Genomic DNA, 16259 nt, shown 5'->3' with positions numbered 1-16259 from the left:
GCGACAATAATTTTGGACATGAGTGTACATCGATTATTATACCAATAAGTGATGTTAATGTCAATGTTAACTGCAATCTGGAATGAATCGATGTATCTATTTGATGGATTTGTAGATCTACTCTATGGTTCTTTATCTGCGATGTTGTCACATAGTGCAATTCGCGATCTCCAGGGAAGAATCCGAAAGGTATACAATCATGTATGATTTCGCTTTATTTTGATCTGCAGAATAGCACATAGCACAGAGTCATGGGCGGATAATGGGGGAACATTGCCTCCTCAATTTTTGACAAAAAATAAAAATGCCACCTATAAGATGGCCACCTACCAAGACCTCCGAGACCAACCAAAAGGTCTTCCCCCCACCAGCAGGCAATTCCTAGCTCCGCCTATTCAGTCAGTTATCCATGGGAACCATTTTTAGAACACCCGATTAGTAAATAGTAAATGCCATTTTTAGTATCTTGCTGAAGGAAGAGGGGGCACGGGTAGCTCAGTAGTGGAGTGCCTACCTCTGATGTATGCGGTCCCTCATGCGATCCCCGCTCAAGTAAGCCTATGCTGGATAACATTGTGTCTGAGTTTTCTGTGGGTGCTTCCGTTGTCTTTTACATTCTCATTCCACCAATTCTTCCTTTCGTCATTCACTTGGTTTAATTATCGTCTTCGTTAGCCTAAAACGGCATAAAACGTGGGACGTTAACCAAAAAGATTTCATTTTTCTCAAGAAAGAGTTAAAACCTCGAAACCCGCTCCCTTGCGTATGCCACTTCTTCCATTTTGTCTTTAATTAATTGTAACTTATTGATTTCAACTTCTTGTCATTGAAAAAAATTCCAACCCGATCTTTCTATTTACTGTTTATATAATTACAACTTCTTGAAAGCAAGAAAGGTATCACCACCAATGCAGCACTGCACTCTAGTGGACAAACAGTGAACCTCCTCATTAAAAACGTGTATTTTGACGCACTTCCGCTCCCTGTCCAAAAGAATCCGTTGTTTCGGAAGCGGCGAAATTGTTTTTTCCTTTATGTCAGTGGGAGAGCGATAGCAGATAGCAAGCAAGACGTCCCAGAAAGTTGCGCATCGCTCAACTCCTTCCAAGATGAGGAAAAAAAATGTTGTGTGTCCCTTTCAAGATTTTGTTTACATGGAGAAATATAGTAAGGTTTCAATATTTTTTTTTATGACAGCTGCAAGTTCTTCTAACGTGACAGCACGATCTTACTAGTTTCTTCTCTAGATTTATTTAAATGTGACTTCCTTTGCGAAAATTATTTATTTATTTATTTATGGTCATCATCGTACGTATTCTGCCATTACTTATTTATTTATGATCATCTTCGTACGTATTCTGCCATTATTGGCAGGTCACTTGCCACAACTGAGAAGATTCCATGCTCCACAGTCTTCCGATAATCTCTTCGTTTTCACGTACACTTTTTTTTTTGTTTTGATATCGCCCATTCATTGTAGTCTCCTTTGCCCTCTCCCTCTTTTTCCTTCCACCATACCCTGTTGCACACCCCTCATAATACAGTTCTTTCTTAGCCAATGTCCCAACCAGTTTCTTTTCCTCTTCTTAATAATACCTAAAATTGTTCTTCTCTCCCTCACCATTTCTAACACCCTCTCATTCGTTTTCCGCTCGATCCAACTAATTCTCTACATTCTTCTCCACACCCACATTTCGAAGATTTCCAGTCCTTTTTCATCACTTTTGCGTAATGTTTATTCACGGAAGTTAAACTTGTGATGTATCGTTAGTGAAACAACTACCTATCAAGTCCAAAAAACCATGCCACGAGTGAAACAGATCCATGATCATAAGCGTTTGGGAGTCCTGTTTAAGTCAAAGAACGAGAATACTTAACTTAATACGTCAAATGAAGCTTTAATATATGGTCATGTCATTCATAATACGTACATTGTGTAAGCTGAAATAGTCATGCATTGAAAAACTAAACACATTTAACGAATATTTCTAAAATATACGTATGGTACTTACTTCCCAGTTGTCCCTAATGTCCAAAGGTTCTGGCAACGGTGGCCTCTGTTCTTTAACAGGAGATTCTGGAGGTGAGTTCTCTCTTCCATATTTTAAGTTGAAATGAGATGGCGATCGTCTATGCTTCTTGTTAAACAGGCTCACAGCTACAACAAAAATAAAAATCATGAATTATTAATAATGTCTGTGCGTCTGTCTGTCATGAGTTTTTCGTACATAAAAGAGTAGAGCCTAGAGCCAGTTACGAATGCTGGTACGGAATAAGAGCCCTGGTACACTTAGCAGCAAACTATTGGTTGGGAATTGGTAATGCAGAAATGAATACAGTAGTAGGTTAGGTTAGGTAGTTATATATAGAATTTTTAGTACGGATACGCTCGAGTGTTCCCCCCCCCAAAAAAAAAGGGTGTATATAAACCCCTATATACTCTAGTTCTCTCACAAATTTAAGATAAGTATACCCTGGACTATAAAAATAGGTGACTATACGACCCATTGCAACCCTGCAGTAGCCTACGTATATTTTTAAGCAGACGCGCGTCCTGGTGTTCGCTAGAGCAGTGCTTATTCAACTGGGGGTACGCGAGGATGTTTCTGGGGGTCTGCTGAAAATGTCTGTTGACAGTTCACTGTAAATGTAATTCGATAACTTGACAATTTGTGACTTTCGTATTTATGCTCGAAAAGAGTACAATCAAATTAGTGACAGTGCTATTTCACAACTTCTTCCATTTCCATTAACATAATTGTGTGAACATGGTTCCTCGGCATTAACATCAATAAAAACGAAGCACAGAAATTGCTTGAATCCAGAATCAGCTCTGATTCTTGCACTCTCGAAGATTCGACCAAGAATCGAGGAGTTGGCGTCCCGGAAACAAGTTCAGTCATCTCATTAACAGCTTAGTTCTAAAGTTACTTTTAGTTCCTTGAATTTTAAACATTGTCATCAGTGTGCGAATTATCAGGGAGGATGAGGGAAAAATTCTTCTCAGTAGAACTGGATGCCCCCCATATGTTTTGAAATTTTCCATGTTATTTTTTTTTTTTTCGAGTGTGCACTTTATTCCTCTGTAAATTGTCTTTAAATTGGCACACTGATTGTACTTTTGTTGGATCTCTATTTGTCCTCCATTTTAATCAACGAAGATGCGTATTAAGTTTAATAAGTTAATTTCGATTTAATTTCTTTTAAACGGCTTCAGCGGTACACAATTGGATGCAGTCGTTCTTTCAGACAAGTGTTCCGGGGGGCACACGTAATATTCCGGGGGGCACTGTTGGTACTATTTTATTTATTATTATATTATAGACGTATTATTTTGTTCTCGTCCGGGAGGGGGCACTCTCAGAGCTCCGGGGGGCAGTGGCCCCCAAAAACGTCTGGAAGAAACACTGGATGGCGCACTGTATCTAGGGGTACGCGAGAGAAAAAAGGTTGAATAGCACTGCACTAGACGTCAGAGGTGACCAGAGGCACGAAGCCTACTACAAGATTGTGTACTGTATCAGGCAAATGAGATGGTGAGACAATTATACAATGTTTCCTCATCTCAGATTTAAACTTGGGGTCTTATGAAATTAGAACAAGGGCGGCATGAAATTAGTATGGTGTATAAAGGGGGTGACAGGCAGAGAAGTCGATTTTTCTATAACATCCGTATGGTGAAGAGTGATCGACGTCCGTGATGGAAGATAAAAAAAAAAGTTTGAGAATCTGTTCTAAAATACGTCGTGGCTCAAAACCACAAATTTATTATTATTATTATTATTATTATTATTATTATTATTATTATTATTATTATTATTATTATTGCATTATTATTATTATTTTGTAAGTAAAGTAATATACTTTCAACTGTGCCAACATATCTTTATTAACACTGACGCTTTATTACTCCATAAGAATCTACCCAAAAGAAGGCTGGGACGTGGTCCCAGATAGGGATGCGCACGAGACAAAATTTGAGACTGTCTCGTCTCGAAAATGTGCTGTAAAATTGATGTCTCGGCTCGAAAAATATATATTTTTCTATTGAAAGAGCTGTGTCTCGACTCGAATTTCGTCAATAAAATTCTGTCTCGACTCGTCTCGTGCGCATCCCTTAGTCCCAGATTCGATTTCTGGCAGCAAAGCAAAAAAAATTAATTTCACAACCATTCGCTTTAATATATTATCCATGTCTTTTAGCATTAAACAACATACTAGCGGGACGTAACTTTTCAACTGTAAAAGAAACATCCACATATATATACACACTACCTACCGAATATCGTGTATAGCTGTTACAGAAAATCCAAGACTTGTAAAGAATAACTTAGTAATTAAGAACCAATAAAAGTTATAAAATAAACTAATAATAACTCGTAATAAAATGTAATAATACAACAACTTTTTCTTAAAGAAAAATATAAATTACAATTGTGCAGCACTATTCACAGCATCAGAAAAAGAAAAGAGAGATTTTTATTTTCAACACGTTTGGATGGAAACCAGGTTGAAATGTCTTAACAGCAATGACATTCCATCACTAACCCATTCAAAGAGAACGAAGAACGTACCTAAATTTCGTGTTACATGTCACTGATTCTGTTAATATGTTTTGTGGTATATTATATGTTGTCATTATCTTGGCGGTGTTACCTTTTTTTCTACCATTACCAGCTGTAAACCGTGTGAAGTGTGTCAGTTTTCTTTCATATATTTTTTTCAATTATATTTCTTTTTACAATCATTTGTTATGCTTCGTTGATTGCCTCAGCCACGGATTGTCTTCCTTCTTTGCATAACAAATGTATATATATATATTTTTTTTTTCAAAATGATATATACATATATTTTTGCATTTATTCGATAAGATATGTCTTCCATTTGACTATAGCTGTAAGTTTCTGTAACTGTGAGTTCTAGAATGAAGTATTGTGGCAACAGAGATGTTATTTTTTAAAAAAGTATATAAGATCTCTCTCGTGGCTAACCGGTTAGCGTGCGTACCTTTGGCGTGGGAGACCCGGGTTCAATTTCTGACGGGAGCTCATACGGTACAGATTCCACGTTAAGCTGTAAGTCCACGTCTCATAGTCTCGCTGCTAAATGGAACGCTAAACTGAAAATGAAATTAAACGAAATAAAAATGTATATAGTAGAGGTAAATAATAGTAAAACATAATTTTGAAATAGTACGGTACGAAATATTGAAAAAGAATCGAACGAGAACAGTAACTCCGTTTTATTTATATTTCGTATCAATAGTAGCGCCACCACGCGGATCGACGGGTTTTCATTTAACACTAACTTAATTTCTATCTTAACTCCGTTCCTAATCCTTGAACTTCTACATTCTGAACTTAAATTGATATCGTGATGCATCAAGTAATTCTTAATTGAGATTTTGTGTTCCCTGCACGGACGGACACACGGACAAACAGGATACATGTATATAAAGGAGTGTTGGTTGGTAAACCAAATTCTTATAAGGGAAATATCAGAGCAACTAGATTAGCACAATAAATGGAATCTTACTTCCGACGGAACATTTGGATCGGGCCCGCAACCAGAGGGGGGCCAGGCCCCCCTGAACTTTTCGTGGCCCCTCCAGAGCTTAACACAAAATGCTATTATTAATACAAAAAAAAAAAACACACAATTTACTATTGGTAAGAGAATGTTTAATGATCCCCCCCCCTTACGTATTCATGGCAATCCCCAAACCTCTGTGGTTGGTTGCGGGCCTGATTTGGATAACTGGAAAACAAACAAACAAAAAAAAAAAAAAATGAAATGAAATATTTCTGCTTAACGTCCCACGTTTATGTCCTTTAAGCTAAGTGAGACTATGATTAAGACAAGTAAATGACGATGGAAAAACTGGTGGAATGAGAATGAGGGAGGAAATGGGAGAGCCCCGAGAAAATCCACGCACACGGTGTTTGTCCATCACAAACTTAATTGTCAGGAAATCGAACCAGGGACCACCCGTACCAGAGGTAAGCGGTCTGCCTCTGAGTCACCGTTCCAGCTGGAAAACAAGAAATGACTAGCTAAATTCATATCCGCTTCAGGAACATGCAAGGAATCATTGTCAAATGATAAATCGGCAGAAATGTAATTTGTAGGGGGAGGGGAGCAACTGTCCTGCCAGGGAAGCTCCCCGCCGTTCGAGGGGGTCTCACTTTAAGACAAAATTTTCTTACTCCAGGGGCAGATCCAGGACGGACTTCTGGGGCGGTGGGTTGTAATATGCTACTTAGAGCTACTTCTAAGAGCTCCAAACTCTGATATAGGTTTATATTTATATATATAAAATAAGAAAGTTTACCCTTCTGGGGGGCAATCGTCCCGATCACCCCCCTCCCGGATCCGCCCGTGTCTTATTCCATATACGATACGAACATGAAATTATAAATGAAACATCAAACAGGTTCACTACACTACATAAATAAAACAGCACATAAAAGTAAATAAAACGAAAATGAGTCGTGGGTCCATTTCAGTAAAAAAAAAATGTTTACTATTAGAGGCCCTGGGAATAATATTTATTCATATTGCTTTGAGATTTCTCAATATTGTCCCCTTAATTAATTTGTCATGTATGGAACGGCCCCGCAGACCTTGCCGTGCGGGAGGGCTCACAGGCTCCGGGGGCCTATAAAGAGTAAGAGAAAGATGGGGCCCAAGAATTACAAAAACAACTTTTTTCTAAGGGGGACCAAATACACGTATTAATGCTTACTCCCCTCCAAAAAATCTAAGTTACGGCGCTGTAAATTGGCCACGATAAAAGAATAATTAAGAAAGCTTGTCTCGGAGAAAAGAAAGAGTGGACAGGAAACACTAAAACGGAGCTTGTTATTCTACCCCCACAACTTTTTTTGTGTGTGTGTGTGTAATAAGCTGCAAGATTTGATTTAAACTATTCACTCAGCAAAACAAAACGTTTACTGTAAAAAATTATTAACGTATAACAGTTTCATGCTACACGATAGATAAACATCAGATAGTGTCTCATGAAGCCGGAACGGATAGTTGGCGAAAAAACACTATTCGGCAATATTTTTTTACAACAAACGTATTTTTTTTTTCTCATCGGCTAGTTTAATCAAATTTAAGAGTCTTCGTCCCGGCGAAATTAAAATACCGCTAATTTTACAGTAATTATGTGATATCTTCAAATAGGTAAAAGATAATCGAAATGTGGAACAAGATCGCCCTAGACAATATTATTTTACATAAGAAACCGTTATCACGACTCACTTATCTGCTTTCGATTTCGAGCCATTTTGAAAATCGGCATTTATTTTCGCGTTTCTAAACAGCTGAAAACGGAAAGCCACTAGGTGACTTGTGATAACGGTACCTCACGCAAAATAATATTGTCTAGGGCGCTCTTGTTCCATATTTCAATTATCTTTTATCTATTTGAAGATATCACATACTTATTATAAAATTAGCGGTATTTTAATTTCGCCGGGATGAAGACTCGTAAGTCTACAAAAAACAAAGCATGTACAGTTACGGACAAAAGTTCTTTCTGTTTGATGGAATTAGTTTTGTGAATAACTTCTGAATGGAAGGACAATTTGAGTAAGAAATTTCAATAAATTAAAAAAGAATGTAATTTTCTTTACGTTCAAACCATACCAACGTTATTAACAAAATAAATTTTACCAAACAGAAAGAACTTTTGTCGCTGACTGTACACAATGAAAAACATTAAAGTTGCAAGAATTTGCTGACTTTTTAAAACTGAAGTGAAATAAAATGAAATCTCCAAGTTTTACGTCCGACGTTAATGCCGTCTATAGGCTAAAGGAGATGATGATGAGAAATGAATGAAATAGTGGAATGAAGAAAATGGAAAGAAAGGGGAGAACCCCGTGAAAACCCATGTACACTGTGTTTGTCTACCACAAAGTTCACTTGGCACGAGCTGGAATCGCACCAGGGACCCCGCGCACTAGAGGTGATCGCTCCATCACTGAGCTACCGCGGCCCCTTTTTTTTCAATATAATATATGATGTAACCAAACTACTGAAAGTTTTCGAGTGGGCTGAAGGTAGTTACAAGGGAGGGGGATGAACTCCATGGCCACCGCTTAGTTAATACGAGCCTAACTTGAAAGTGAAACGTAAGGTAAAGAGGTATGGAAAATGCTGTCGCAGCCAAATGCAGTGCTTATGGACATTGAGAGCACCCCAACATACATATTAGAGCTGCATTTTTCTTTAAATTTAACCTGCATTTTTTTTTCTAAATAATTACGTGAAGTTTTAATGTTCCTCTTCGATTCCAGCAACATGTTGAAAAATGTCTCCTCAGAAAAAAAGAAAAATACTTATGGTTATGATTTCAATTCAACGATAAATCCAAAGTTAGCTTAAAATCAACAAACACCAATAAAACGCTCCAATTTCTGATTCTAGGACAAATCGTTACATAATTGTCCTCCTTATTTTTATTTCTTTCAGAACGAAATGGTCAAAGATCTTTCTCGGAAAAAAATCTCTTGCTGCAGTTGATTCGCAATGTATTATGGGAGCAGCGTGTGATAGACGATCCTGATTTCAGCTGTTTCTTCTGGCTTGAAGATGTTTCATGGAGCGCCTGCTGTTTTGTCGACCCAGATTCCTGATTAACCGGTTCAATGTTAAAGGGGAAACTTTAATTCGCGAAGAAGTCTCCGTGCAACATAAATTAATTCCCTTTTGCTTCATCAGTGGTTGGCCTCATAAAATACTTTCCGTCCGATGTGAGGTTGTTTCGCAGGATATGTAACTTGCGTTTTCTGACACTTTGCAGTTTTTCTATTATGCTGTTGTAGAATGCAGAACATTAGGTTGCAGGCAGTGTAGAGCTCTCACCTCTGGTGCAAGAGGTCATTGGTTCGATTCTAGGCTATGTGAGTTGGTGTTAGTGTTATCCAAGAGCAGTGGCGGATCTAGAAGATACAGACTGGGGGGAGCAGGCAGAACCCAAACTATGATACGCAGTGGCGTATTTAGGGGGGTGGCTTCCGGGCTTAAGCTCCCCCCGAAATCTTACTTAGTATAGTAAAGTAAATGAAATATCTTGCAGAATTTTCACATTTCCAGGCAAAGCCCCCCCCCGAAAGTTAGCAAAGCCCCTCCCGAAACAAAATCGTAAATACGCCACTGATGATACGTATATCATGAGTTTACAAACTTTTATGGGCCCTGAAAAAGTTTCCAACTTAACTTCCTTCTGGTGGACATTATTGCTAGAGGGCCGCGGTGGCTCAGTGGTAGAGCGTTCATCTCTGGTGCTAGGGATTCCGGGCTCAATCCCAGCCCCCGCCAAGTGACCTTTGTGGTGGACAAACACCGTGTGCGTGGCTTTCCTCGGGGTTCTCCCGTTTCCTCCCACTTTATTCATTCCACCGTTTCATTTATTTCTCATCACCGTCTCCTTTCGCCTAGCCGGCATAACCGTGGGATGTAAAACTAAAAAATTATGGCTAAATTGGACGTTGACATTGTGCACCTGAAGTATTATTTTACACACTGAACAACAGAAAAATTACAACTGAAACTATATTTAATATTTCAAACATTTTCAATAAAGAATAAAAAGACAACGCTTACTATAAATTTTCAAAAAAAATAATGTAAATAATAGCTTCATTTATTTTTGTCACTCAAAAACTTGGGGGGTTGAGTTCCTTGCTCCCGGGCTGGATCTGCCATTGCTCAAGAGACGAGACAAGAAACCTAACAATTCTGGTCTCGATTTCGAGACAGAACGAGAAATTTCTCGAGAGTCGTGGAGATCATTAGCTCACCCGTCTTAGATCTCAAACATTGTTTTACACTTACATGATTCATAGTAAAATAAATAAATAAATAAATAAAAAATAAAATGATACTACAAACACAATGAAGAGCAACGCAAGTCATTACACAATACAGGGTGGCCCAAAAGTTGGTATACATCGTTGCACTGATCAAATATAACATTCTGGTTTATGGGTTTCTTTGCTTCGGCTGTTCGGAGCTTAAGGTAAAAGAGAAACGACATTAAGAACAAATAAAGAAACTAAGTCTACCTTATGGATAACAATAAGAAATAATATAAAATGCAACGAACTGATCGGTACGGTACTGTATTAACTCCAGTTGCGGGCCTACATCTATTAGTGTTAGTAAAACTTACCGAACCACAAATGATGCCGGAAGTATTGTGTAAGTGCATCATGCTTAACCCATTCATACTGAATATTTTGTCCTACATTAGTAATGGAATCAGGAAATACGTACTCCCTCCACCACCGTTTACTCCCCTATTAATATGTGCATGTGCATATTGTAAGAAAATTAAATGATTTTTAAGTAACAAAATCGAATTACTAAAACTCTCTTTCGTAAGAAATGGTATTTGTTTCACGATTAGAAATTAATATAGTTGAACATCATGTTTTCAGCTGAAATTCGTCCAACACATTGGTACCCCTTATATACAGGGCAGACCACTTATCTTGAAACGCCCTTGTAAATTTTAACCTTTATTAATAGATACGAAACGCTGAAATTTTGTGAGATTCAGTTGTTGATAGGAAGACTTTATTTACACTATGCTAACGATAAAGCATACTGAAAGAATGGGCGTTATTTCTGTAGGCGAGGGAGGCATTGTCTTCCCTTAGTTTAAGAAACATAAAAAGCGAAACCACTTGGCATAACAGACCTTTGTGAGCCTGGGCCGCTCCACCGCCATCTGTGAACGATCGGCTGAACTATGTCCAGCGTAAACAGCTCCAACGCCATCTGTTAGCAATAGCCTGAATTACGTCCAGCCTAGCAACCACACGTAGTCTGGCTGCGTCACTCTGTCTAACAGTCGCATCAGGAGCTTTCTAGTAGGGATGGCCACAAAGTTCCGGTTCCGGCGGAACCGGTTCCGCAAGGAACCGGTTCTTGGAGATCCGGATTTCAGAACCGGTTCTGGAACCGGTTCCGGACCTGGTTCCGAAAACCCGGTTCCAGAACCGGATCTTAGGAACCGGTTCCAGACCTGGATCCGAAAACCCGGTTCCAGAACTGGATCTTTGGAACCGGTTCCAGACCTGGATCTGAAAACCCGGTTCCAGAACCGGATCTTAGGAACCGATTCCAGAACCGGATCTTAGGAACCGGTTCCAGACCTGGATCCGAAAACCCGGTTCCAGAAACGGATCTTAGGAACCGGTTCCAGCCCCCAAAGACCCGTAAAGGAGGCATAAAGTTCACCTTCAAAAATAATGCAAACAGGACCATGCGCTTGTGCCTTCCTCGCCCAGACCCGCTTGTGCCCCCAGAAAAAAAATTTGGTCCACCAGTGGGTGTTTAGCCAAATGAGTTGGCCAGTTTGCCTGTTTAACCAATGAGTTTGCCAGTTACCCAGATTATTTAGCCAAATGAGTCAAGCTGCCGCCGCCTGGGCGCCTGCCAGTCGCTTCCACCGTTTCATCTAGTATACTGTTCACAGCTTGCCAGCAGCTCGAGTTTAGCGTAGGGATGGTCACAAAGTTTCGGTTCCAGCGGAACCGGTTCTGCGAGGAACCGGTTCTGTTTCAGAACCGGTTCCAGACCTGGATCCGAAGAACCGGTTCTAGACCTGGATCCGAAAAACCGGTTCCAGACCTGGATCCGAAAAACCGGTTCCAGACCTTGATCCGATAAACCGGATCTTCTAGAACCGGATCCGTTCAGACCCGAAAACCGGTTCCACTAGGAACCGGTTCTGGCCATCCCTACTTTCTAGACCTAGTAGAGTCACGTCTTTTATTCACGTGACTTCCCAGTTTGCCTCACGACCCGTCGCTGAGTAAACTCCGAAAATTGACCAATAAACTATAGTATTCGCGCCGAGTCGTGAAGCTTGCCCTAGATCTATCGATTTCACCACTCAATAGAACGCGAGGGGGTGTTCAAGTCGTCTACCCCCACCCATCAAATTTTGGCAGTGTCGTCTCTCGCGCTACACGGAAAACATCTCCCGAGAGTACAGTGTTGTCAGATTGGCGCCAAGTTCCGTTTTTACTTGTTTCTTTTGTTGCGTTATATTTTCGTTGTTACTATTCGTGTTATTGTTACCGTTTTAGAATAATTGTTACATTGGTTATTGTTGTACAGTGTTATTATTGGTAATTTTTAAATGCTTTTTCTTAATACTCATTTTCTATCTCTTCAAAGTCTGGCAACATTGTTGGTGAATTTCAGCTGTTTGACGTTTCCCCAAGTGTGCGCTCGGGAAGCGGCTCCACGAATTGTACCGAAGTTTTCCGATGCATCGGAGCTCAAGCAAAATATTGCTGGGATTGGTTTAGAGCCCAAGCTTCACGACTGGTCGCGAGTACTATAGGGTGTCTGTCCCCTTTGCGAAACACATGCTCTCCAAAAGTTGTACCCTAATATGCTAATAAAAATGTGAAAATTATGTCCCCGCGAAACCTGAAATGACGTTATTCATTGCAAGTGATTATCAAGGTCACCTAACTGTAGCCCTAATATTTTTCGTCATAAAAATTAATAGAAAGACATTGTCTCGTATTATTAATGCCAGAAAGTATTTCTCAGTTACAATTGCAACATTCTCAGTTACAACTGGAATCGTTGTTTCTGACATGCTGGCACATATATGCCGATAATTTGAAATCTTCTAGACATATGAAGCGTCAAGACACGGCATTGACATTGAATGTTATATCTATTGATTTATTGTTGACAGTTTTCATATTCTTTGCATCTCATGCATTTTGTTAAAAGAAATCATTTCCTTGTAATGGATGATCTGAGGTGCTCAATTGATTTATAATTATCATGTGTATGTACTCACATACATATATTAGGTCACGGAAGTCATAATGTCGTAATTCATTGGTTGCAATGAGTTGGATTGTGAACTAGTAATTCACCGATAATAAATATTGCTGCTTGTGTAGCAATTACACAATGCAACATCCTATTATCTGAAAACTGTTATAAACGCTGTCTTCCTGTTAATATACAAGACTACGAATCAGGTACCAGTATGAAGCGTGTAATTATTTCTATCTTTTTAGCATTTCTTTCCTTTTTTAAAAACTTACCTGAGGTGCCATTAGCTTCATTCCTGCCCCGGGGGTCGATCTGTGGATGCAGATGAGGGTTTGGTCTACTGGGCGTGGAAGTTAGTACAAGAGTCTTCAGTGCTGCCACCTCTGCGGTCAAAACGTCAACTTGCATTTGGCTTTCCTTCAACGCCCGTTCGGCTGCTGCCTGGCGCATATTTGCTTCGCGAACCATATTGTGAGCTTCCTGTAAGCACAAAGGAAACACAATAACCTTAATTAAATAATGAGTACTACTCTTTACAAATGGCTATTATATTATATAAATACATGATAGATACTGTACACGATGGATTTTTTAAGTGTCTTCATCCCGGCGAAATTAAAATACCGCTAATTTTACAGTAATTATGTGATATCTTCAAATAATTAAAAGATAATTGAAATATGGAACAAGAGCGCCTTAGACAATATTATTTTGCGTGAGGTACCGTTATCACAAGTCACCTAGTGGCTTTCCGTTTTCAGCTGTTTAGAAACGCGAAAATAAATGCTGATTTTCAAAATGGCTCGAAATTGAAAGCAGATAAGTGAGTCGTGATAACGGTTTCTCATGTAAAATAATATTGTCTAGTGCGCTCTTGTTCCACATTTCGATTATCTTTTATCTATTTGAAGATATCACATAATTACTGTAAAATTAGCGGCATTTTAATTTCGTCGGGATGAAGACTCTTAAAGACTTAAAGACTTTTATACAGTAAGCAGGTCCTAAGCAAACATTGTAAGATCTATCCTGTCTTAATATTATCCTGTGCTGTCCCAATACATCTGATTTTGCAATCTGTTAGTATTAAGTAGTGTTCAGTGCATGGAAAATTGGGTACAGTCCGCAGCAAAAAACCTGCAACATGAGCATGTAAGATTATTGTGAAACGACGAAGTCTTTTGCTCCAAAATAAGTGTGGAGGGGAGGACGCCGAGGTTTCTCCTGACGTGATTCGTGCCACTTAGACGTTACATTGATTCCCTGCTCTGTTGGGTGTAGTTTCACAATAAACTTACATGCTCATGTTGCAGGTTTTTTTGCTGCGGACTGTACATATATAGAAGGCTGTGGCAGTGTACAAAGTCCTTTTAAGCAAGAAACTATGGCAATGATTATCAAAACTCGTTTATATATTTATCCTGTTTGTTACTGTGTTTATCCGGGCGAAAGATACAAAATCTAAACAACTACTTGATGGACAGTGGCGGATCTAGTCCGGGATCAGGGGGGTCTAGCACCCTTCCAGTATTTTTGAGTGACAAAAATAATTAAAGCTATTATTTATACATATATTTTAGAAAGTTTATAGTAAACTCATAATATATCTATCAGTCTCGGTTCTGACTGCACCTTCTAGATCCGCTACTACTGATGGATCTCCATTAAGTTTGGCCACGATGTTGCAGGTCAAAGCTTAGTTTGTTGATGGAGGTAATATTTAACCGGAAATAGCAGAAATCAACCACTTCCGGTTCAACGTTGGTCGCTATAGTGTGAAAACAGTAAGAAATAGCGAGAAGCTATTTTCTGTAATCAATAAGCGTCCTAAGATTATGTTTAATCTTCACTCTTTCCTCTCTACTAAAACAGGAAGTGGTAGAAATTTACTACCACTTCCGGTTTCAATATTAATTGAGAATACATCAGTTATACAAATCAAACTCCTTCACGTGGTGTACACATGTCACTACTTCTAGTTTCATATAAGACAAGGCCAGGTATTTTTTGTTTCTTCACACTTTAAGACAGGGGGGCTGGCCAATCTTTTTAGATTTGAGGTTCAGAAATCACTGACGCTCTACTAATTTATTCAATAGAGGGTATCAAAATAATAACAATGATAAATACAGACGGGGAACATAACACATACATATCAGGATTTTATTCTCAAATACTTTTAGTCCGCGTTCTTCCCTCAAAGAAGACGACCATGTTTCGCAACCATACAGCACAACATGCATTGTAACCGTTTTATTAATTATTTTAAGCTTCAAATTCCTCGACAGAACTCGTGACTACAAGAGATTTTGAACTGAATAATAACACGAATTCCCTGCTTTTAGAGTGCGTTTGTTTTATCTTGGCACACTTCCCGCCAGTGCACTTGGTTCGCTTTTAAAGTACTTTCTGCTAGCAGTCACGTGAACGTTTTAATCCAATAGCCATCTTATTGGCTTTGTCGTGTAGGTGACGTTAGTATGTAGTATTCAATGGATACTATTCTGCAGCCGAAAAGACGATCAGGAATTGTAAAATACTTCCACCTAGGGATGCGCACGAGACGAATCGAGACAGGATTTTCCTGACAAAATTCGAGTCGAGACACGGTTCTTCCAATAGAGAAATATACGTTTTTCGAGTCGAGACATCATTTTTACAGCACATTTTTGAGACGAGACAGCCACAAATCTTGTCTCGTGCGCATCCCTACTTCCACCGATATTTTCAGGGGGAAAAATATAAAACTAGATTGTTTTTATACGCGAAAAAGTGCAGATGAAGTTCAAATTTTCATGCTAGATCAATCAGTTCACTGTTATACAAGTATAGTTTTTATTGAGAAAGTGTATAAATATATGTTGAAATAAGAAGTTTTAGAAGGATCCGGATTAAGTAGATCACCCGTGAGTACGCCCCTGATTGTACATTACTTTTTTGCGAAACCTTGTATTTCATTAATAAAATCAAACAGAACGATACATTAAATTTGAGTTCTACTGTGTTGGGAGAAGGCTGAGGGGAACGTATAATACGAAGAGCATTGTTGTCAAAGAAAAACGTATAACCTCAATCAAGTTCATCAACGTTTACACATTCCAATGTATATAACAGTGGGCGGGCGCATGCGTGCCCGCGGGATGTAGTGTGCGGTCCACATAGCTTCTGCCATCACGCACTTCCTTTGCTATTGAGCTCATCTGCTTTAAAAAAAAAAAAAAAAAAAAATCAAATCGCGTGATAGCCTTTTCCCTTTATTTTCCTGTATGTAGAATTTTGTCATGCCTCCATTTCTCATTTCAATTTATGTAGAATTTATCTTTGTATGTATACAGTACGTAGTTGGAACAGGTATATATACACACTATATATAGGGTGTTCCAAAAATAGCACCCATGGAGCCAAAATAAAGCGAAAAACTATATAATGCAGGG

At 38.9% G+C, this 16259-nt stretch overlaps 1 protein-coding gene across 4 annotated transcripts in view; it reads right to left on the bottom strand.

Moving 5' to 3' along the window:
- Positions 1 to 16259, bottom strand: part of LOC145669488 (guanine nucleotide exchange factor for Rab-3A-like) — a 260862-nt gene that overhangs the window by 15950 nt on the left and 228653 nt on the right. For all 4 annotated transcript variants that reach the window (XM_081737662.1, XM_081737663.1, XM_081737665.1 and 1 more), the window contains 2 exons: positions 13098 to 13305; positions 2013 to 2158 (listed from right to left, as the gene is read on the bottom strand). In XM_081737662.1, coding sequence (XP_081593788.1) covers positions 2013 to 2158; positions 13098 to 13305 — 354 coding nt within the window. The remainder of the gene's footprint in view (positions 1 to 2012; positions 2159 to 13097; positions 13306 to 16259) is intronic.

This window comes from Thermobia domestica, chromosome 14, assembly GCF_964235325.1.
Source record: "Thermobia domestica chromosome 14, izTheDome1.hap1.1, whole genome shotgun sequence".
Lineage (NCBI taxonomy): Eukaryota > Metazoa > Arthropoda > Insecta > Zygentoma > Lepismatidae > Thermobia > Thermobia domestica.
Note: the sequence above shows the minus strand (reverse complement) of the source record. Positions and strands in the feature narration are given on the sequence as shown.